At 42.1% G+C, this 23307-nt stretch overlaps 2 protein-coding genes across 7 annotated transcripts in view; one reads left to right on the forward strand and one right to left on the reverse strand.

The window, feature by feature from the left end:
• Positions 1-257: 257 nt before the first annotated feature.
• Timm21 (translocase of inner mitochondrial membrane 21) lies at positions 258-6827 on the reverse strand. The gene is made up of 6 exons (XM_070028962.1): positions 6240-6827; positions 3696-3758; positions 3500-3597; positions 958-1031; positions 764-869; positions 258-662 (listed from the first exon to the last, which is right to left on the reverse strand). Exons 1-6 carry the CDS (start codon positions 6523-6525, stop codon positions 558-560), a joined length of 732 nt encoding a protein of 243 aa, XP_069885063.1. The 5' UTR covers positions 6526-6827; the 3' UTR covers positions 258-557.
• A 92-nt stretch (positions 6828-6919) lies between these two features.
• Fbxo15 (F-box protein 15) overlaps positions 6920-23307 on the forward strand; it is a 49562-nt gene continuing 33174 nt past the window's right edge. Inside the window, exons 1-4 of one of the 6 annotated variants that reach the window (XM_070028956.1) lie at positions 6920-7511; positions 12309-12419; positions 16548-16652; positions 22740-22982. In XM_070028956.1, coding sequence (XP_069885057.1) covers positions 7375-7511; positions 12309-12419; positions 16548-16652; positions 22740-22982 — 596 coding nt within the window. In that variant the 5' untranslated portion in view covers positions 6920-7374. Of the gene's footprint in view, positions 7512-7565; positions 7832-8904; positions 9034-10666; positions 10685-12308; positions 12420-13433; positions 13550-16547; positions 16653-22739; positions 22983-23307 lie in introns of those variants that run through there. The other 5 variants (XM_070028955.1, XM_070028958.1, XM_070028959.1 and 2 more) reach the window with 5 other exon arrangements.

Below are 23307 nucleotides of genomic sequence, written 5' to 3' on the forward strand. Positions count from 1 at the left end.
ACACTAACCAGCCACGTGATGGTGAGGTTTGCGAACGCTAAGGTCCTGCAAAAGCTGAGTTGTGGAAGGGGATGTGTGACAGAGAAGGATCCCAAAAGTGTGTACAGTGTATATGGCTCCCCAGGAGGTATTTACCATATAGTTCACTGTGTTTGTCTCAAGTCAGACTCCAAAGTATGTGGAAGATGCTTCTGATACCATTTTGATAGTTTTAATTTCTTTTTGTGGGATTTATGAAATTATGCAATATAAAAGCATAAAATACTGAAATCTTTTATTTACATTGCGTAAAATTTTCAGTAAAAAATTCACATCATGAAAGTAGAATAGAAATACTGTCATGATTGACAAAGAAAAAAATGCAAAATACACTGTTTCATGATTTCTCACAAGAAAATCTCTAATTTGGTTTGCCTAAACACATCAAATATCTTCTCCATTTGCTTTTTGAGCAATGTTCTTGCTCCTGTGAGCTGATTCTGGAAGAGGGTTGTGAACACAGTTGTGCTTCTGCACTCTCCACATCCTTCAGAAAACAGCATCCTTGCTCGATCCTTTTAACTGTCTTGAGACCGATTATCTTCAATGACAATTGTTCTTCTAGGAAAGGATTCTGTTTCCACAAATATATATCGGAATTCGTATTTGCCATTCTCTGGGTTCTAAGGAGAAATGTATTTCCAAGTGTTAGTTCCATCGGTGGAGCTTAAACAGCACTGCTCCAAACCACTACTGTCCCCCCTCCCCCCCAAGATCCTCACACCTCTTTGACTTCCACGTGCACTGTTCCTTGCTTCCCTGGCTCGGACCCCTCAATGTAGAACTTCAAACGCATGTGTTTTAGCCCATCTTTAACATATTCAATGAAACTGTGGAGAAAATGAAACCATACAGGCATAAGTTCCTTTCGTTTAAAAATAATTTACAGGCTTCCCAACTCCAAGGGGACGGTGGTACCTGACATGCTGCCTCCGTCCACGTCTCGACATTTCCCCGTAGCCTTTCAAAGGTTTACCGAAAATACTGATCACCTGCGGTCGAGACAATGCTTCCTTAGTGTCACTTGTTAAATGAGTCCTAGGGAAATATTTTCTGACAGTGAAAAAAATCAGTGAGGCTAAGGCTCTTTAAAAGATGGTGACTCCAAGAATAAGAAAACGACCAAAAAGGCTAGGCATGGAACATCCTGTAAGTCATGCACAGAAATGGTTATCTTAGGGTGGTATCTGTCGTTTCAAAACAACAGAACTACAGGTTTCTTTTCACAGCTAGGTTGTCTTGTTACCGCTCCGGATGTCTTCATTATCAGAGTTCCCAGGCATAAATGAAAAGGAATAATATGCAAGATATTTGACAGACATCAGTGTGGTGAAACAAGCGGAGCAATTGTCTAAATAAGCGACTTTAATAAATGGTTAAACAGCATCAGACACTAGGAATTCTATTTTTCAAGCATGCCCACCACTTGGCAGAGTGGCTCTTAAAATATACCAGCAAAACTAAATGGTTAGAGTTTAATTATCATCCATCGAGGTCCCTTTGCAGTAGATTAAGTGATGATCTTTTTTTTTTTTTTTTTGGGTCTGGTCGTGGGGCCTGAACTCTGGGCCTGAGCGCTGTCCCTCAGCTCTTCAGCTCAAAGCTAGCGCTCTACCACTTGAGCCACAGCGCCACTTCTGGCTTTTTTTCTTTTTGCTTATGTGGTGCTGAGGAATTGAACCCAGGGCCTCAGGGATGCAAGGCAAGTGCTCTACCACTGAGCCACCTTCCCAGCCCATGATGATCTTATTAATATCTCACTTTTCATGTTTAGTCTGTGGAGTTCTGTTCTCAATGCTGGAAACTCTGAGACTGAGTTTGTTTAGCACACTGATCACCTCAGTGATTCATCTAGGTATCCAATGAGGCTCCAGGTACTTCCTATTCCTACTTATTTCTGCAGAAGGACAAGAGCCAAACTTTTCCTTCTTTCCATTTTAATTGGCTCTTATCAAGTTATACAGGAGGGGATAGTCTATTATGGCAGTACTCAATCTTCTTTATCCTCCTCTCAGGTACAACCCTCTTTCCATCTCCCCACCACCCAGAGTCTACTTCTCTTCCCTCCCATCCCATTGATTATCAGCTTTTGTTCCTTTTCTCTGGGCTGCTCTCACACCTGTTTATTAGTTATTCACCCTGAAAGAACATTTCTTGTCAGATATAATTTAGAGTCCCATTAACTTCCTTAATTCCAGCCACACTTGCAACTTTTTTCACACGTGTCTCCCTCCCTCCCGTCCTCTAGGTGTTCCCATAGGCTTTCCAATCAAGAGAAATCTGTACATTATTCTTGTTATTAGTAAATAAAATTGGCAGCATTTACTGGCAGCCCAATTACACACAGAAACCAGCATCTTCCAGGTCAAATACAGTTGATTTTCATCACCTTGTCAAAGTCAAAGGCTCATTCCCTAGGCAGCTTCATTCCATCACTCAGGGGTAATCTGTGGGCTCACCTCTTTCCCTGCCCAGGGACCACAGACTCTCTCTCCTTTGACTTCACTGCTTGGTGAGGAGCAGCCTGGATTTTTGTGATGCTGTCTCCTGCGAGCTTTCAGGGCACTGGGATTAGGATTTCAGTGCGGACCATTTTTCCATGAGGAAGCTTTTCACTCAAGAAATTTGGCATGTCACCGGGAGCAAGCCACATGGGCTATGGGCTGCCTTCTTTCAGGCAGGCTTGTTCAGAGAAGAGACAGCTTGTCCCCACATCTGCACTTCTAGGGAGTAGCTGAGGTGGGCTGCGCTCAGGAGGTAAGATCTGGTTTCAGACAGAGTTGGTCTCAGGTCTGGCTCTCCCATTTACCAGCTCAGAGACGATGGCTGTGTTAGTGAATAGTGCAATTATAGGAGATGCAAAGGGTTTTTATAAGATTTAGCAGGATGATGCACTGTAAATCCTGACACATGATATACTGGTAAGTGCCAACAATTATTGTTATGATCACGGATCACAAATCTTGATTTTGAAAAGACTATAAATTCATCACTTGAGTTTGCTACTTCAGTGTATTTTAAGCATTTAATATCTATGAACAACCAGTAAAGTATCTCACTTGCGCAGTTAGGATAAAAATATCCTACCCTGACCTCTGGGTGTCATCAACATGTTTCAAGTACAAAAAAGGCCTTGTGCCATAAAACCAACACCACCAATGTATTACTATATATTTTTACTGGTTTCTCAGCTGGAATTTGAATTTTTAATTCTCATGTGTGTGTATGTGCAGATCCTGGGGCTTGAACTCAGGCCTAACTACTGTCCCTGAACTTTTCTGCTGAAGGCTAGTGCTCTACTACTTGAGCCACACTTCCACTTAAAGCATTCCTGCCTGGGCTGGCTTCAAATCACAATCCTCAGATTGCAGCCTCCTGGGTAGCTAGGCACCAGGCTGCAATTTGAGTTCGGCCCACTTTTTCCTCCCCAACATGTTCTCCCTCTCATCAAAGAACTAACCTCTGGATGTATTCTGCATTTTTCTAAGGCTTTCCCATATATCTTATTAGGACTGGATGAAGAAAAAAGTTCTTTGAAAATCGTGTATAACAAGCTACCTGAAATCACAGAAAAAGAAGATGAACCAAGGCAACAGCAAGATGAAAAGGTATGTTAAAAGTTATTTGCTAGTGTGGTACTTGCTGTGTTTTTCAACCTGTAATGCTGATTCCAATGAGCACCACTATTAAGTAGGTGAAATCTCTCCCAGCTTCTCTCACTGCAAAGAGAAAATGGCACTAAATTACCTGTGTGCCCACTGTAACCCGATTCACCCAGGGCTTCAGCATTTCTAGTGGGTGACACAGAGTTAAGAGTCCAAATGAGTGGTTCTGTTATGTTCTCAGTAGTTGTTCTCCAATGTCCTGGGTCATAAAACTTTATGGGCGCCTTGGAGCAGGGCTTAGAACTCTCTCATCCAAGTGCTAACCAGGACCATCCTCACTTAGCCTTCAAAATCAGGTGAGAGTGGCATGCTTAGGGTGGTATGGATAGAGCCTAGGAATCTCTGCTTTTCTTTTAAATGTTATAAGTCCCTCAGAATGACTTCCACAGGTCTGCCTCACACAGATTAAGCCTGGCTTTGTCAACTAAAGCCAAGAGACCAGAGAACAAAATGGATATTAACTCTTAGTTGTTAGCAGTCCTCCCAAATGCCATTTCACCATGTTCCCTCATTGACTGCATAAAATACAATGTGGAATGGAATTTTCCTGTTAGAAAGCTTTACAAATTAAACTCAGACAATGAAGAATCTACAAAGATAATGCTCTTTACGTATTTTTTCCAACACTAATAAAAGATGTGTGATCCTGGCATGGTGCACAGCCTTGTAATCTCAGCACTTGGAAAGCACGAGGATTACTGTGAATTCGAGGCCAATTTAGACTACACAGCAAGACCTGTTTCAACCACTGTTTCCAAGTACGTGATATACAGGTTAAAGAGAAGTCCTGGGGCGGGGATGGGGTATAAAGAAATGTAGCCATTATGTACCTATTATATAGACATTTTCACTTATATATGAAGGACTACTACACTGAAATTACAACTATACTTTTCTACTGATATGTAGGGCCTTTTATGTTATTATACAGACTAATTTATTCATTACATCAGAAACTCAGACTTATGTATATCGTTTTTTCATTAAGCAAATTTTTAAGTTGTTTTTATTATCTCTACTTTTACCTTTTGTATGTAAGCTTCTACTACTTTTATGAGATAGTACTTACTTATAGTACTCTTTAGCATAACACAATCCAACTTTTCATTAAAAGTTAAAAGATATGATTAAAAAATGTCAGAGACTGCATCTCCTAAAACATGTGTAACTCATGGGACCAATCCAGACAGTAACTGCCATCACAAATCTAATTTGTACCAGGTACACAAGTTGATAGGCCTTCAATGACATCTCATTGTTGTCCATTAATGTCATGAATTATACTTAAATACTAGCTTCCAGCTGTGTGCCAAGTCCTAAGCTAAGAATATAGTAACAACTGCCCCAACAAGTAGCCATATTTGTGCCTATTACACAAATTAGGCTCAGATACTCTGGATTCCTAATTAACCCTCCTAACATTCCTGTGTGTCTACAGTATCTCTAGGCCTATGCTAAATACCACTCATTAAAAAGACTTCTGTTTAGTATTATTTTATAGATGTCTCCAGTGAAAACTGCTCATCGTCTACTTCACTCTTCTGAGTTCTCTGTCCTAATATGTTTATCCCCAAGACCTCTTGCTATTCTACAGTTCTCTAATCTTCATGCTGTGGTGGGGGCACTGCCATTGTGAGAACACTGGTGGCTGGCAGTCTTCAGTCAAGTTCCTTTCTGAGCATTCTTTCTTCTGAAGAGTCTCCTAGGACAGTTCTTTCCTGTACCTGCCTGAGGCCTCTTTTGCCATGTACTTGAGCTGCATCCTGGGCCAGGTCTTGCTTGCTTCCCTGACCCTTACTGAGAGCACTCCCTAACACTCCCCTGTTAAACAAAGCTCTTGACTCTGCTTCCTTGGAAGCATACCTACAGCAAGGGCTACCAAGAGTGCTCCTAGAAAGCCATCTCAGATTAAGATTTGGGGACTGGAACAATAGTCACCCACTGGCCATGAGGACCCTGTCCCTGGGTTGTAGGTGGAGGATTCTGTTGGTAGTGTTAAATGTTGCAGCTCTCACCCATGAAGATGAACATACTTCTGGCTTTCTCTGACAAAATTATGCTTCATGCTCCTTGTTTCATGTGTTCTTCCTATTACTGCACCCAAGTGTGTGTGATGGCAAGAGACGTTCTCAATTCAGTTCCTACGGAGTTTAACTCAGTATGTGGGAAGTTATTAAGTAAAATATTTATTGAGCTGAGAAACAAAACACTTTCGCTGTTGATTACGATTTAATCATACCTGTCTGTTCTATTTATCCTATCCACTTCTAATCTTCCTCAGACCAAGGCTGAGAAAAATTTCCTAGACAGAAATGCGACTTAGTGATACCAAATTCAAGCTTTTAAGTGCGTTTCAGTCGGTGAACCTAGCTGTGTACTGCGTTTCTAAGTCAGTCGTGCCCCATGGGCTCTACTTCGTGATCTGCGTGAGTTGCCTTTACTTTCTTGGCAGTTGGTTGTGAGCTTGGCACCCGGGCGCTGGCCGCGGCGGTCAGCGTGGCTGGGGCCTGGTCTCTGCGGAAGGCCTCCGGTTACCTTTCTGGGACGGTGACGCGGCGGGTTCCAGTCTCTCACTTCGGAGCACCGGCACCGGCTTGCCGCCGTCGTCCTTGGCGTTCCGGGGCCCGTGGGCCTGCGACCAGATGTTTTTCGGGGCGACCGTGAGGACGGCCTTGGGGGGCGCCGTCCTCCTCGGCCCCGGCGGCCGCCACCGCGCGCCGGGCTCAGCCCCCGGGCAGGCTCTGCCGGGCACGCACGCCGACCGCAGCAGCCGCCTCCCCGACGCCGCCGTCTCCGCAGCCCGCAGCAAGACGCGGATCATGTTTCTAGAAAAGTCCCGCTCGGGGATGGGGCCCAGACACCGTGCGTGCACACACTCAGCCGGGCACGAGCCCACATCCACACACTCACATTGCAAGGCGTGGCAGGGAGAGCTACGTCGAACGAGGACTTCTAATCGACGCCCTCGGGTCCATTTTCCTGGCGAGTTTGCGGACCTTCAGACCATCCCCGCCATACCTCCGCAAGGCACCCTGGGAAACACCTAGGCGTTCTGGGAACCGCAGTTGGACCCCTTCACCCTCAACCACGTCGGCGCAGAGAGAAAAGTAAAAGGGACTACATCTCCCACAATGCCCGGCGACGAGCGCCGCGGGCCGCTCAGCGCTTCCCAGGCATCTTTGCGCGCGGAGCGGTGCGCACGCGCCGCACGTACATCCGGCGGAGGAGCGGCCTGCTACTGCTGGAGCTCGCGGAAGGTGGCAGCGCGGCCGTGGCTGCGGGTCCTCGCGACCTTCTGGCGTGGACTTTGCCAACAGAGAACGTCAGCCGTCTTGTCATGGCCCTGCCAGACGGCAAATGAGTTTCTGCCTTCCTTCTTGAGGCCCCGGCTCAAGAAGTGGAGACGCCTGGGGCCTCCACAGAACTGGCCGGGGTGTAGTAAACAAGGGCGGGCCCGCTGCCGAGCGTGCCGGGCGCCAGGACGGCGGGGGCTGGGAGCAGCCGGCTCCGGAAATGCCTCGGGCTCCCTTCCAAGAGCGAGGGCCGGGACCGCGGCGGCCGACGCCTCCGGGACGCCGGCGGCTCGCCCGCGCATGCGCACGGCGGCTCACGCAGGGGCCGGGGCGCCCCTCCCCGGAGCTGCCCGGCCGCCGGCTACCGCCGGGTCTCCATGGCGACTGGACGCGGTCGGATGCTGCAGCCGCGCTGGCTGGGCCTCCTGGCGCTGCGCGGGCCCATCCCAAGTGGCAGTGAGGCCTGGGTCGGCGCAGGGGCAGCCCCCGGGTGCCCCTGGGCCTCCGGGTTTAGGTGAGGGCGGGGGCTCCCGGGTGGGTCGCCCCTCCCGCCGCCGCCTCGCCGCTCCTTTGGGAGTAGCTTTAGTTTTCATCGGTTCTGCTCTGGCCCGGGACTAGGTTGTGTTTGCCTCTTCCTGAAGCGCGGGAAAGGTCGGAAGCGTGTCAGAAGAACATCCCTCCATTGTGGGTACACTGGTATCCCAAGTTTTGACACACTCTCAAGGAGATAACCTTTTGGCACTCCATCCATCAGTTGGTCCGGTGGGAAGACAGATGCTGTCCACCAGCCCGCCTGTGTGGGCCAAGGCGTTCTGCTTGGATGTGTTCCCAAAGGTCACTAAGGCTTGGATCCTTTGTGTTCTTGTTCTAGAATCAGGAAGAACCTTTTGTCTTTTTTTTTTTTTTTAAACTTAGACTCTACCCATTAAAATACCCTAACTCTCCTCCCTCCCTCCCCCCCCAAAGTAAGACAAGCCTGCCCCTTAAGTGGAGATCCTGGCATGCTGCCATGGGGCCTGTCTTCCCCACCAATACTTTCTACAAAACCTGTGACCAAGGCCAAGTTGCTTTCTAAACAGTCACACGTAGGTGCTCAACCCAGTGCTTTGCTATCTTCCTAAGCAGCTGCAGAATGAGAACATCCTGGCCTAGAGGCGCCTGTCTTTTCCATTTCTCATGACTGCGGGCGTCTTAAGGGTGATCCTCTCTTATTGCACCAGCAGTTTACCAGAGGAAGGATAATCCTAAGAATTTGCATTCTTAAAGATTCTTTTTGCTTTTAACGTTTTTTGATCAGTAGATGCAAAAAAGTCGTGAGTAGTTTGCTTTATTAAATGCATCTTTGTGTATGCATAAAATAGGATATAAAGTATTACTTTACCAACCTAAGTCCCTCTGTTTCCAATCTCTAGGATGGTGTCCTCCTATGTCTCCATTACTCTTAACTTTACCACAGTTTCAGAAGCCCAGTCCTATTCTTAGTGCCAGTATAATAGTTCTTGGCTATATAATATTGAATAAACCACAAAGCTTGTGACAAATAAAATGGCATCAGTGCTTTCAAAAATCCTATTATGTAGGGGCTGGGAAGGTGGCTCAGTGGTAGAGCTTGCCTCGCATGCATGAGGCCCTGAGTTTAATTCCTCAGCACCATATAAGCAGAAAAGGCTGGAAGTGGCTCTGTGGCTCAAGTGGTAGAATGCTAGCCTTGAGTTGAAAAGCTCAGGAACGGCGCCAAGGCCCAGAGTTCAGGTCTCACAACCAACAACAACAACAAAAATCCTATTATGTAGAAGAGGCAGATTTGAGTTTGCCCCTGCTACTTGTGTTTATGTAGTGCCCTGATAGGGGAAACCAATTGATTTTAATATGTTGAGTCCTTTATGTCTATAAATTGTGTGAACTTCCTGGTGGAATTAAGTCCTCCCTGTCATTATGTCACTAGGCATAATGTCATTAGACATGATGAGCCTGCATTTCATCTTGTGAGGTGTGCATGTAAAGGTTCTTCCTGGTATAGCAAAGGCAGTTTCTAAGTAAGTGGTTATTTTTAACATCTCATTATGAAAACATAGGTTAATAAGATATCAGTGATCCTCTTTTGAATTTTTTTGTTCCAGCCCTAAGGCTTGAACTCAGGTCCTGGGTGCTATCTCTTGAGCTCTTTGTTGCTCAAGGCTAGCCCTCTACCACTTGAACCACAGCTTTGCTTCTATCAGTTATCCTTTATAACACAAAATATGTGAATGAACATCACAAACTCAGCAGAATGAATATCAAGTTGGGTTACTTTATATCATCTAATTGAATTAATAGGTACTAAGAGGCATACAAATAAGATTTTTAAAATATTGAATGTGTTCAAAGCTATCAGGTGGTATAGAAGAATTTAAAATACTCAAACTCTTCAAAACTCTCGAAGGTAAAAATCTTTTAAGTTGAAAAATGTTTTCAAGCCGGGTGCCGGTAGCTCACACATGTAATCCTAGCTATCAGGAGACTGAGATTTGAGGATCATAGTTCATAGCCAGCCTGGGCAGTAAAGTCTGTGAAACTCTTATTTCCAGTGAACTACCAGAAAACTGGAAGTGGTACTGTGGCTCTAGTGGTAGAGTACTGGCCTTGAGCTCAGGGGTAGCACCTAGGCCCAGAGTTCAAGCTCTATGACTGACCAAAAAAAAGAATTTCAGAACATTTTCAAATTTAGGAAGGCATGCAGTTTATTCATTTGTTAGTTATATAGCCCATTACAATGTGAAATTAGTTTTAGGTAAAAATGGACTTGTATTTTCAGTAGTGCCAAAAATCAAATTGATACGACATAAATGTATGTTTACAAAGAGCTCTGTCAGGCACGTGCAGCCTCTGCCCAGCTTGGTACTGTAAGTTTCCTTCCCTTACCCCCGTCCCCCTTTTGACTCAGGATCTGGGCCCTGTCCTTGAGCTTTTTTGCCCCAGGCTAGCTCTCCGCCACTTGAGCCACGCGCTCCACTTCTGGGCTTTTTTTGGGGGGGAGGGGGGGTAGTTAATTGGTGGAAAGAGTCACGGATTTTCCGGCCTGGGCTGGCTCTGAACTGTGATCCTCAGGTCTCCCAGCCTCCTGAGTAGCTAGGTGAGAGTCACCTGCGCCGGCCAGAGTTTCTGGAACGTTCTAATTGAGCCTTGGTCTTCTAAACTGTGAAATGAGGGCTTATAGGAGTTGTTTCAAGCGTAGCAAGGCAAAACAGCGCAAAGCAGGCGCTCACACTTCCGGTCAAGGAAAGGAAGAGGCAGTGCGTGTTGAGGGCTTACTACCCTGCAAGCGGGGCAGTCCACCATTAAAGGGGGCACGGGGGTTTTATTGGTCGGTGAGGCGCCTGCCCTTCCCGCGGCGACCGCCAGGGGCGGGCCTCCCCCTTTCCTCCTCCCCGCCGGCCTCCCCGCCGGCCTCTCTGCCGGCCTGGGCCTCTCTTCCGGCCGGCCGGGGTCTCCCCGGGCACCGCTCGCTCCACTGCTCCGCTCCGGGAGCCCAGTTCCTCTCCTGGGGTCTCTCCTCTTCGTCGCTCCGCCCCGGAACTCCCGCCCCCCCACATCCGGCGTCCGCCCTCCCCCTCGAACGCCCGCCCCGCCAGCCGGCGGGCAGGGGTGAAGCGCGGCGGCGATGTCAGCCGGGGGCGGGAGCTCCCGGGCTGGTGCTCGAGGCGCAGGGTATGCCGTTCGCACGTGTTTGTCCAGTTGAACCGGATCAGTGTTGTGGAAGAACTGTCTGCATTTGCTGCTGGGTTAGGGAAGAGCCTTTGCGTTTAGAAATAATCAGGACCAAACAGGCCTTCCTTGGGACTCGTTTAAAACCGTGTTTGGAATCTAGCTCCCTCGCAATCGTAGCTACCTGGAGTCTGACATTGGGAGGTCTGTGGTTTGAACCCGGTCTGGGTGAAAGAGTGTGGAAGACCCATTCTCAACTGAGAGAGAGGCGTGGTGGCTGCATCTGTTATCCCAGCTACCACCACAGGAAGCCTCGAACTTGTGGATTGCAGTCCACATGCTGCCTGGTCAGGAGCAAGAGCTTATTTAAAAAATAACCAGGGTGGAAAAGGGATGGAGGTGTACCGTGGAAAGAAGCCTTTCCTGCGTCTGCTTAGAAGCACATGGGAATGCTGCACATGGCACAGAGGCTGCTGGATGCTTTGGGTGTTTACAGCAGATGTATCTCATGGTATCATCTTGGCTGTAGGCTTCTAGCTATTTACTCAGCTGCTTAATTAGCTGAAGCTCGGGGTGAGGGACCTTCTCAATTGTGCTTCCAATAGCAGAGGATGCTTGGAGTTGAGCATCATCTTCTGTTAGATATGTTTGGTGGATTTCATAGTTCAGCTTCCAGAGGGCTAATCAGCTTCCCTTTGAAGTTCTTGAGACACCTTTTTGCTCCTAGTAGTTAAGATATTTCTGGGGAGCTCTTGGCGAGCAAACTACATATTCAAAACAATGGTGTTGGTGGGTGGAGCCCATTGGGAAATGTATACTTTAGATTTTAGTTGCTTCTTAAATAGCATGTTGAGTGGGAGGTGATCAATTACTGACAAGTGTTTTTGTAAATTCTTCAAGAAGCAACTTCCAGACTTCTTGGAGAAGTAGCATACTGATTGCTGCCTGGAAATGGATATGGCCTAGAATAGGGGGCTTTGGGCTGTCACTCTGTGTTTCAGGTATCTTTCAAACTGCTAGTGAACATCACTGGTTTTAGAGATTGATCTTCAGAAGAATTTAGGAACTCTTGAAAAGAACTAAAAAATTGTACATATTTCATAAAATCTAAAAGGCCATTAATTTTAAGATACACTATTTTGTGCATTACTGAAACTAAAAAGATGGCCAATTAAAATATATTTCATTCACTGCGCAATGTTAAGGTGTGAGAAATCTTGTGGATACTGGGCTCTTTGTACTGTGGTTGGTATAGAATATCATCTACATGCTAAGCCACAATTATACTGGTCAGCCAATGCATTATAAAATCCTTCTTTTCGTTTCCTTTAAGTACATTCTGTAGCACCTCTTTGACATGTTGACTGCTTATGAGGGCAAATATTAAATCAATCGGAGTAAATTCAGGCTTTAAGTATATTTACTCAATGACACACGTTTCATAGCCTCTTTCTTTGTTTTTCCTCCCATCTTTTCCTTCTTTCCCTCTCTCATCCCTTGCTTTTGTCTCAGAAATGAAGTTTTAGCGAGTAAGCTTTGGCATTTATGATCTTTCAAGTAATTTTATAGAGGGAAACAGATAATTCATTTAGAAATTACATTTGGATTTTCCCACTTTTTCTTTCAGAATGGGGCCAGGTATCAGATTTGCAACAAACTATACTACTGTGAGACAATATGCCAGATGTGGCCAGCACTATGAGAAATCCTCCTGTAATTATTTTGTGTCCCTGGATGGGTAAGTAACAGAAGTAGTTCGCCACATTTTTTGGGTAGGGGGAATTTCTAGGCATGGTGCTTTTGGAGAAAGTTGTAGTACAGTATATATCAAGTTGCTATTTTGAGCTTTCTAAGAATAGTGTTGTGTAGGAAGAATGTACAACGTGAAGAGTTTGATGAATCATGAGCTTGTCATCATTATCCTTATTAAATGAAATTTTTGAAGCTAAACTTCTAAAAGTGACAAGTAAATTGAATTTTCCTTTTATTAAAATGTTCTTTAAATTACTCAATTTTCAATTTATAAAGACCCTCAAAACAGCAGAAAGATCAGAGTGTACTTTCCTAAAGGTGTGAGAGCACTCTGAATTTCATAGCGTTCAGTAGTTTGGGATTATTTTGCCATTTTATGATTCTATACTGTGATCCTCTACATGAAGATCCAAAGAATCATTTTTTAAAAAAAGCTTTTAAAGATGAATGCCAAAAAATATATTTAAGGATACTAGTTAAAGCTTAAACTCTTTACATTTGGAATAGAATACAGCTATCGGACAGGAGAAATAAACTACTTATGTAATTGGTTACTCTCTCCGTTAATTTATAGTGACCTATAAATTAACGGAGAGAGTAACCAATTAAGTATTAGGTGCTGTGTTTGGAGCCCTTACATGCATTCTCATGAAGCTGATGAGTTGTTTGGGAGACAAACTAAAAAAATGCTGACTGAGATAGGAAGGAGTTGGGGTCCCAGGCAGAAAAGAGTCATAATGATGCCAAAGGAGGATGCCAAGTGACACTGGGCATCAGTTTCATTTTTGATGTCATCTGATAGGAGCTAGTTGTGGCTGAATGTCTTGGAGAGAAAGAGAGAGGCAAGCAAAGGTGGACCAGTGGTAAGCTCAATGCCAGGACATTGAGAAGCAACTAGAGAACCCGGGAAGACCCAAGAGTTCTAGAATTCTAGGACAGGGGGTGTTGTGTGAACAAAAGAGATTGCTGCAAAAATGGAAATGGTTGGTTACCTGTTGTCAAGAGAAGATGAGAGAGCAGAGGTTACACGGAAGCTTTAGTTAGCCTTAACGAACTGTTTCCAGCCAGCAGAAGGAAAGAGGCTGGACACTTAGATGTTACATGCAAGTATAAAAAGTAAGTAAGTAGGAGTATGGATTTGGAGATAGTAAGTATAGACAAAGGTATTGGCTTTTTTTTTTTAGGTGGGGAAGGCTGGTACCTGGGCTTGAATTTAAGGCCTCCTCACACTCTTTTTTTTTTTTTTTGGGTCCGGTCGTGGGGCCTGAACTCTGGGCCTGGGCACTGTCCCTCAGCTCTTCAGCTCAAGGCTAGCGCTCTACCACTTTGAGCCACAGCGCCACTTCCGGCTTTTTTCTTTTTGCTTATGTGGTGCTGAGGAATCGAACCCAGGGCCTGGAGCATGCAAGGCAAGCGCTCTACCACTGAGCCACCTTCCCAGCCCCCCTCCTCACACTCTTACTCAGCTTTTTCTGAGCATTCTTGCTCATGACTGACCTATCACTTGGGACATGCTTCTACCTTATTTTTGTGCTGGTTACTTAGAGGTAGAGTTGTATAGACTTTTCTTCTGAGGGTGGCTTCAAATTGCTTTGAATCTTGATCCTCAGTGTCTCAGTGTCCTAAGTAGTTAGCATTACCTGACAAGATTTTGTTTTCTTTTGTTCTTTCTGGGCAGCTCTGCATCAGGAGGGTGGCTGGAAGTGAGGAGATGAAAGGAATAGTACAGTGGTAGGCTGAGAGTTTGGGGAGTATTTCTGAGTGAAGAGAATGATACGGAATAGAGGCAGGAATGAAATGTTATAGACCTTAAGAACATGGTTTGATAGATGAAGTGAGTATTCTCCCTAGGATTGGTGGGTGGTAGGGATTATGGATACAAGAGTATTGGAATAGATCCAAATATGGAATAGGAGCAAGGACATAATTATATTTGGATCCCTATAGTACTAGAAATAAGGGCTGGGAAGGTGGCTCAGTGGTAGAGCGCTTGCCTTGCATGCTCAAGGCCCTGGGTTCGATTCCTCAGCACCACATAAGCAAAAAGAAAAAAGCCAGAAGTGGCGCTGTGGCTCAAGTGGTAGAGCACTAGCCTTGAGCTGAAGAGCTGAGGGACAGTGCCCAGGCCCAGAGTTCAGGCCCCACGACCGGACCCAAAAAAAAAAAAAAAAAAAAAAAAAAGAAATAAATATGTCAAATGAGTTCAAACTTTATTAGGGAAGCCTGTTGTAATAAAGCAGTTTTCTTGTTCCTACTCTTAGAACTTCTTTGTTCTACCTTTCACCATCCTTTTCCCCTTTCTTTTTCCATCATTCCTTACCTTACCCCAATAACTGAACCTGTGAATGTCACATAATGAGACTTCAACAGAAAGTAACCCAATATAAGTATGAACATTGACCTAGCTTGGAGGGAACTATATAGACAATAATTAAAAATGCTTTAATCTTAGCCATTTTAACTATGAAGTAGAGGTTTTCTTCTTGTGCTAGAAAAATATAGGAAGGAGACTCCCTTTTATGATATTAGTATGGCAGATGGGAAGGTCAAAACCTGTCTAATGCCTGATTTCAATGGAGTTTTACTCATTATATAATTATTATAGCTATTGTGTATCTTTCTGAAATGTTATCTTTAAGTACAACTCTAATTTTTGTTGAATTATAATGATTAGAAAAACAATAATTAACACAAGATATAAAAATATATTTAGAGGTCATACAAACATTATTTCTTGTAGTTTTGCTGCCTCTAGAATTAAAAATCTTTTCTTATTGAATACGTCTAACTTATTGCCTGAATACAAAGGATTTTATGTGGGGGGAGGGAGTTAACTAAGGCAGTGCTGCCTTTTTAGATTCTTAGGAAGTTTCAAGTTACCTGTCTTCAAAACTTTGAGCATTACTAATAGACTTACACAATGACATGAATCAAAATCAAAGTGGTTGACTTGTACAGTGACATGAATCAAATCAAATATGTGTGGCACCAACTGTCTTTTCTCTGATTATCCACTTTATTCTCAGAAAGAATACTAAAAGGGAAAGAATAAGAAAATATCAAATTTTGGGACTTATTAAACATTGGATTACTTGGTTCTCTAAAGAAAAAGTGTTTTAATCATTGAAAACATAAGTAGAGAGTATGGGCAAACCATTTGAAGTAACTGAACATTTTTTTCTCTAATCCTTTATCTGTAGGCCCCTTCTTCTTCAACCCTCGCTACAATCTCTGTTCATTTACCTTTTAGAAAATCTTTAAGAACAAAGGTTCTTAAAGATAAATTCCTAGTAATGCTAGGAACTTTAAGATTCTTAGTTTTTCAGACTTCTACAGTTATGGAAATTATTGGGATCTAGAGAATACATTACAACATTATTTAGGTCTATCATTGAAACCAAAACAAAGCAAAACAAAGCTAAGTCTCCCTGAACCTAGGAGGAAGTATGGTATCCCATTATGGGTGTATTAAACAGGAGGGTGCTCTCAAGGGCACAGGATAGTTGAGAGCAAGTTGACTTTTCCATTTTACTTCACTTTACTTCACTTTGCTCTGTTTGTGTGTATGAGCACGTGTACACACATGGTGCATATGTGCTAATACTGTGGTTTGACCTCAGGACCTGGGTATTATCCCTTAGCTTTTTTGTTCAAGGCAAGAGCTTTACCACTTAAACTATAGCTCTACTTCTGTTTTTTTTTTTTTTGGTGGTTAATTGGACATGAGGCTCACTGAACATTCCTGTGATCTCACTTTCCTGAGTAGCTGGGATTATAGGCATGAGCCATTGACATCTGGCTGCTGCTTTTTTTTTTTTTTTGAGAGGGAAGATTCAGTGTCTTTCGATTAGAAGTCCTAATGTGGCCTTTCTCCCTTATTCATCTCACTTGAGAATAAAACACACCTTATGGTCTCTTTATTGGTATATGCTATAAGAATTGTAATGAACAGAAAATAACAGTCAAGAAAATAACTGATGATGATGGTACAGTTTTCTCTTTATACAGGAGGAGTTTGTGATCTCCTATTAAGAGGTGAACATCCAGTTTTCTGGGTAATTTGTGTGTTAATACGCGCATGGGTCACTTGTCTGATTGCTTTCTTCTCTTTCAGAATGCCTTCAGAGGTCTTGCTGAAGATACTTTCCTACTTGGATGCTGTGAGCCTGCTGTGTACAGGCTGTGTAAACAGGCGGTTCTATCATTTGTCCAATGACAAGTAAGGAAAAAACCAACAGTGATAGCAGTCATGAAAACCAGGAATATCCTTTAACCATATTTTAAAGTTTAAGAGAATTGCTTTCAACATTACTTTTAGATATAAATGGAAATAATATGCCTAATGCTATATCTAGTCATATATTCTCAACAGTTGTGTTTATGTGCTTAAAGATGGCAGCATTCTTTCATAGATTGAGCAAGTTGACTTGTTACAACTATAAGATGCAGCTTTGAGGGGCTCTGGCTCCATTCAAGAGCTAGACAGACTCATCCGCAGGCTCTAGAAGTACTTCAAGGACCTGCCCTAGTGTATGGCTCTGAATTTGAGCACCAGATGATGTGCCCTTTGTTGGTGGCAGTCAAGCCTGATCCCAAGCCTTCATATCAAATAAGCTTACTCTTCAGGGAGAGTGAAAGAGATTAGGAGAGAGGCTCATAGTATGGAAGTCTTACCCTTAGAAGCAGAGAACCACTGGTTTGCAGGATATCTGTGAATAAAGAGGACAAGCCATGTTTTTGTTACTCTGAGCTTTGTTTGCACGTCACAATTCCATCTTGTATGTGTAGGAGATGGTAGTATTATTTAATTTTGGAACATTGTGGGCAAGAAACATTGGTTCTCAAATGCTAATCCAGAAAAAACTGTTTCAGAGCAAGCTAGGAAATTAAAACAAATGACAACAACCACTTGGATTTCAAATCTGCATTTCTAGAGATTGTAGTTCAGTTCTTTGGAATCCATATTTTAAGATTTTCTTCAGATCATACTAATGAATAGTCAAGTTTTAAAATGGGGGGGGAGGAAGACTAGGTAGGGGGGAGCAGGGGGAAGATGGGAAAGGATGGGAAGGGGAAACAGGAGGAGGCTACAATGCTTGATAAGAAATGTACTTATTGGGGCTGGGAAGGTGGCTCAGTGGTAGAGCACTTGCCTTGCATGCCTGAGGTGCTGGGTTCGATTCTTCAGCACCACATAAGCAAAAAGAAAAAAGCCGGAAGTGGCGCTGTGGCTCAAGTGGTAGAGTGCTAGCCTTGAGCTGAAGAGCTGAGGGACAGCGCCCAGGCCCAGAGTTTAGGCCCCACGACTGAACCCCCCCCCCCCCAAAAAATGTACTCATTATCTTGCCCATGTAATTGTAACCCCTCTGTACAGTATTTTCACAATTAAAAAAATGGCTAATACAGTGCATTCTAAAGTTGTCAGTTAAGTGAGGAACATAATCCTCAGGACTATTAAGGCTGTCCTCAAATGTTCTCATACTCTGAGGGGGACATTAGTACAAAAGATTGTTCTTATCTTTTACTTTGAAAAGGTATTGAGTACATATTCATCAGTGAGTAAAAATAGTGTTCTCAGCAGTATTTCTAGAATGAATGTAGAATAATTTTTAAGTGTCCTTTTCTTGTTCTAAAAGAAATGAAGGCATTCACTAATGCAAAATGCATAGTTTTTTTTTCAAGGAAAAATCAACCAAGTATCTGAATGTATAGTGTTCTAGAATTTTCTCACTTTAAGGATGGTGTTATAAAGATCTTAGAGTACTCATTACCCTACTCATGTAACTATAAGCCCTCTGTACAGTATTTCTACAATAAAAAACATGAAATTTGGTCTTAGACTTAATATTTTTATTTTATAAATAAAGAGATCTAATATAATATCCAGGTCTGTTGTATAAAATATTTCTGTTTAGGTTTCCCTAATAAGTCCAGTAGTATGTGTGAATACAGTTATCATAAACACAGCTGGTAAAATCACTGTTGTTTATCATATTTGGTGTTGCTGCTCTACATCCCTAGAGGATTGAGTATGCATAAGTTACATTTGGTAGTGCTGATGTGAGAAGCTTGAGATCATGTAAAGGTCTCACCTAAAGTAAACAAATGCATAAGGTAGAATCAGATGGCCTGCTTTTATGCAAAGGGCGTTTAAAACATTATCTGTTCAAGAGATTTGGTAGAACAGTTTCAGATTTACCTATTAATCTGAGTTACTTATTAGCGTTCAATTAATAATCCTTTTGCATTTATTGGCTTACATATGAAAGGCTAGGAAGTTTTAAACTGAAAATATCAATACTTTAATACAACCGTTTGGTGTAAAATTATTTTGGGAGTAAGAAATGATTTGAGAAAACCATAGGAAAAGAGATGTCAATCGATCATGTGAGTTGATGTTGGGAAGACCATGTAATCATGTGTTGTCTTCTGGAATCCTTGTTGAGGTGCTGTAGTTCTTCACCTATATCTGCAGTGTCCTTCCTGCCACACAGCATTATCCCTTTGTGTTAGTGAATCCGGTGTTTCCTCTGGCTGTTGACCATTTATCCCATACTTCTCTGCATAGATAATGTGGATATGAAATTAACAAATAAATTTTATTTAGGAAAATTTGCCTTTCAGAATAGTAAATAGATACCTTTGCCCTGGTTTTCTTAAATGTTAATTTTCTTGCCCCAGAGAAAATTAGCTGAAAGAGGGTAGTCCTCAGGTTCAGCTTGAGTTTACTACTAACAACTGTTGATAAGGTTTTCTTACAGCCTCTTAGTAGCAATAAGTGGAAGGGGCAGAGAATTTGAGTCCAAAGGGAATTTAAATCTCAACACTGTGGTTTATGGCTATATGAATTTGTTTAGCTTACTCATGTTCATTGAGCCCATTTCTTTATGTTACTAAAGAGGCAGTGAAATATTGGATAAAGTGAGAGCTCTGATTGAGGCTGCATGGCTGAAATTCCAGTTCCAGAACATACTTGAGTGCACCAGTCTAGGCAAGATTGACCTGCGTCTGTGTCTCAGTTACATCATCTTTTTTTTTTTTTTTTGGGTCCGGTCATGGGGCCTGAACTCTGAGCCTGGGCACTGTCCCTCAGCTCTTCAGCTCAAAGCTAGTGCTCTACCACTTGAACCATAGCGCCACTTCCGGCTTTTTTCTTTTTGCTTATGTGGTGCTTGGGAATCGAACCCAGGGCTCATGCATGCAAGGCAAGCACTCTACCACTGAGCCACTTTCCCAGCCCACATCATCTTCACATTAGGGATCGTATGGATTTGTTAGAAGGATTAAATAAGTTAAGATAGAAGATATATCTTATATATACATCTTATTATAAGATATAAGATATTTTAACTCATATATAAATGTGTTAGATATAAGATATTTATATGACTCATTATATATAACTCATTTATATATGAGTTAAGATATAAGTGCTTAAATAACAATACACAGTGTGTATTCGACTAACTGTTGATATTAGTTATTTTTAATAATTTATTTTTTGGAAAGCGATTAGTGTTTTTTGTTAAAAAATTTTAAACAGGAAGCAAAGGGATGTAAAATTCAGTTATTCAGTGTTGCTATTTCCTTTGTGTATAAGTAAATAAATATAAACATAAGAATCATATTTTATTACTTCCTGTTATTTTTCTAGAATATATATCCTGCTTATTACTTTAAGAAGTCAGTGATACAGGTGGACCCATTGCAACAATGAGATGTACAAGTCCTTATGTCGAAAATGAACTTTACAACTTTGGTGCTGGGTGGGGGGAGGGGAGGGAGAATGGGATGGGAAAGGGAAACAAAGGAGGAGGCTACAATGCTTGATAAGAAATGTACTCATTATCTTGCCCATGTCATTGTAACCCCTCTGTACAGTATTTTCACAATAAAAAAAGAAGTCAGTGATTTGGACAGTGTATTTCCGAATGACATGAGATTGCTCAGTTTAATTTTTACAATTTTTTTTTATTACCTTACATAGTTGGGCAGGGCTCATTGTGACATTTCCATGCATACATGGAAATGATCAGACAACCCCCTCTATCACTCTCCCATACCTGTTTCCCTGTTTCTAAAAAAATTGCCAAAGGTTTCACTGTTATATTTCATCTATGTAAACAAAGCACTTTGACCATATTCACCCTCATTCTTGTATTCTATTGGCTATCCTTACTCTTGCTGATACCACCTTCCAACAAAGCTTACATTACTTTTCTGTCATTCATTTCCTCAGTGTGTATTAATTATACCAATAATGTGAAATACCATTGCACCATAGCATTCACACATGCATACATTATATTTTAATCAGAATAATCTTCCTTTTCTTTCCTCTTTCTCTTATCTCTCCATTCTTCTATTGCTCCACAATTCTTTTTTTAAATGATTTCTTGAGCCATCTTCATACATAGTTTCAATGAATTTCAATACTATTCACTCTCCATCATTCTTTTTCCTTCTCTCTCTTCTCCTTGTTCCCTTAAAGAGTCCCATAGTTTGAAATGTTCTTTATGTGTATGTATATATGTATATATGCACTTGTCCGTGAATAGAGAGAATGCATGTGATATTTAGCTTTTTGAGTTTAGGTTATCTCACTCAACATGATAATCCTCCAGTTCCATTCATTTTCCTGCAAATGACATGAGTTCACTGTTTCATGGTATATGTGTACCATTATTTCTTTACCCATTCATCTCTTGATGGGAACTTTGGTTCTACAGATTAGCTTTTGTGAACAGCACTGTGGTAAGAAGGATATGCAGATATCTTTCTTGTATATTGATTTATATTCTTTCAGCTATATTCTCATAGTGTATGGTGAAGACATAAGCTAGGTCTGTTTTTAGATTTTAGTTACCTGCACACTAATTTCCACAGTGGTTATACTGTTTTATTGTTCTACATATAGTATGAGGGTCATGTCCTTGCTAGCATTTGCTGTTGTCTGTTTTCTTGATTTTGACAGTGTATCCTGGTGGAGAGGGGAGGAGTTTAAATTTTGGGGTCCAGTTGTGGGACCTGAACTCTGGGCCTGGGTGCTGTCCCTCAGCTCTTCAGCTCAAGGCTAGCACTCTACCACTTGAGCCACAGCGCCACTTCCGGCTTTTTTTCTTTTTGCTTATGTGGTGCCAAGGAATCGAACCCAGGGCCTCATGCATGCAAGGCAAGCACTCTACCACTGAGCCACCTTCACAGCCCCGAGGAGTTTAAATTATAGTATAGTTTTGATTTATATTTCCTTTATGACTAAATGATGAATGTTTTATATATCTGCTCAGAACTGTGTGTTTAATTTATTTGCACATTCATTATGTCATTTGTTCTTTTGCTGTGTAATTTTTAGGCTCTTTGTACATTCTGGATATTAATCATTTATATTTAAATATCTGGTAAAGACTTTCTCCCATCTTGTGGATTGTTTTTAGTTATGGTTGTTTCTTTCATTGGGTGGAAACTTTTTAATAATGTAGTCCCATTTGTCAGTTTTTTCTCTTATTGTGTAGGCAGATAGAGTCCTATTCAAGACTAATAATGAAAATTTCCAGAGTTTTCCCTATGTTTTCTTGTAGTGGATTTTCAGATTCTTTTTTTTTTAAACCAATGCTGGGACTTCAACCCAGAGCTTTGGGCTCTTTGCTCAGCTTTTCCTGTTCACATCTAACATTTTATCACTTTAACTGTTCCTTCAGTCCAGCTTTTTTGGTGGTGAATTGGAGATAGAATCTCACAAAGTTTTCTGCCAGTGCTGGCTTTGCTGGGATCTTCAACCACCTATGAGTAGATATGTATTACAGGTATGAGCCACTGGCACCTGGCTAAAGTTTCAGGTTATATTGAATTGTTTGAATTTTTGTATAGGATAAGAGGTAGGGGTCAAATTTTAGTCTCCTATGTACACTAGCAGTTTTGTCATTACCATTTTTTGGAGAGGCTGTCTGTTCACCAGTATAGTTTTGGCTCCTTTGTCAAAAATCAGATGATGGTAGTTTTGTGATTTTATTTTGGGTCTTCTCTGCTCCCATTAGTCTGTGCTTGTTTTTGTTACTATCGTTCTGTTGTTTGATTTGAAGCCTGGCATTGTGATTGTTTGCTTTAAACTTGATGTGTGGAATTAGGCTTGGTTTGGAACACTTCATTTCCAGTTGCAAATTACTTTAATGTATGAACCAGCTATAAATATTCAGCATGATTTATTTATGGAATTAGGTTTTAAAAATTAGAACTTAATATATTACTGTTTTAAGTATATGTATATGATGACATCACTTAGTTAATATATTTTCTCCTTTTCTCCCAGTTTTATATGGATCAGAATCTACTCAACTGCTTTTTCACCTAAAAGATCAAATTGGAAAATGAATTCAGTAGAGGAGACGGCTATGTCTGTAAGCTTTCTGTCAGTTGAGGAAAAAGAAGCTGGATATTGGAAGAAAGAATATATTGCAAAACAAATCAGATCTGTGAAAGCAACACTAGCACAGATTCTCAAGCCTGTCAGCCCTTATACAGGTCTTCCAGTGAAAACCAAAGAGGCTCTCAGGTGTGTGTAGTGCTCTTGCATAGTGGCTTCAGTGGCCCCCAGACAGGACTGAGAATCCTTTTCAATTAATAGACACTAGAAAAGAAGAACTCTGTCAGCTCTGGGCTGTTACATCCATAGGGTGGATGTACAGTTTAGATCGCAGGGGACTGCCTCCTATATTTTTGTAAGGTTACAAAATAGTTTCCTATTTCATATTTATGGTAAACAGTTTTAATGACAAATATAACTTATTTGTTCTCCTTCAGTAAAGCAGGGCGCTTGAGGTATTCTTTCTAGGCAGAACCCTTGCCTTATGTGTATATTGCCCATGCTTTTTTTCTCA

Source organism: Dipodomys merriami, unplaced genomic scaffold, assembly GCF_024711535.1.
Source record: "Dipodomys merriami isolate MVZ:Mamm:240054 unplaced genomic scaffold, mDipMer1.0.p SCAF_2, whole genome shotgun sequence".
NCBI classification, from domain to species: domain Eukaryota; kingdom Metazoa; phylum Chordata; class Mammalia; order Rodentia; family Heteromyidae; genus Dipodomys; species Dipodomys merriami.

Bases quoted from the DNA above. Each gene is read 5' to 3' on its own strand.
- Timm21 (XM_070028962.1), bottom strand. From the start codon at position 6,525: ATGATCCGCGTCTTGCTGCGGGCTGCGGAGACGGCGGCGTCGGGGAGG. The intron at 3,759-6,239 runs GTAACCGGAGGC...TTCTCTTTGCAG, and splicing joins CGCGTCACCGTCCCAGAAAG to TGAGAGAAGCTGGGAGAGAT. The intron at 3,598-3,695 runs GTTGAAAAACAC...CTGTGATTTCAG, and splicing joins CATTGGAATCAGCATTACAG to GTAGCTTGTTATACACGATT.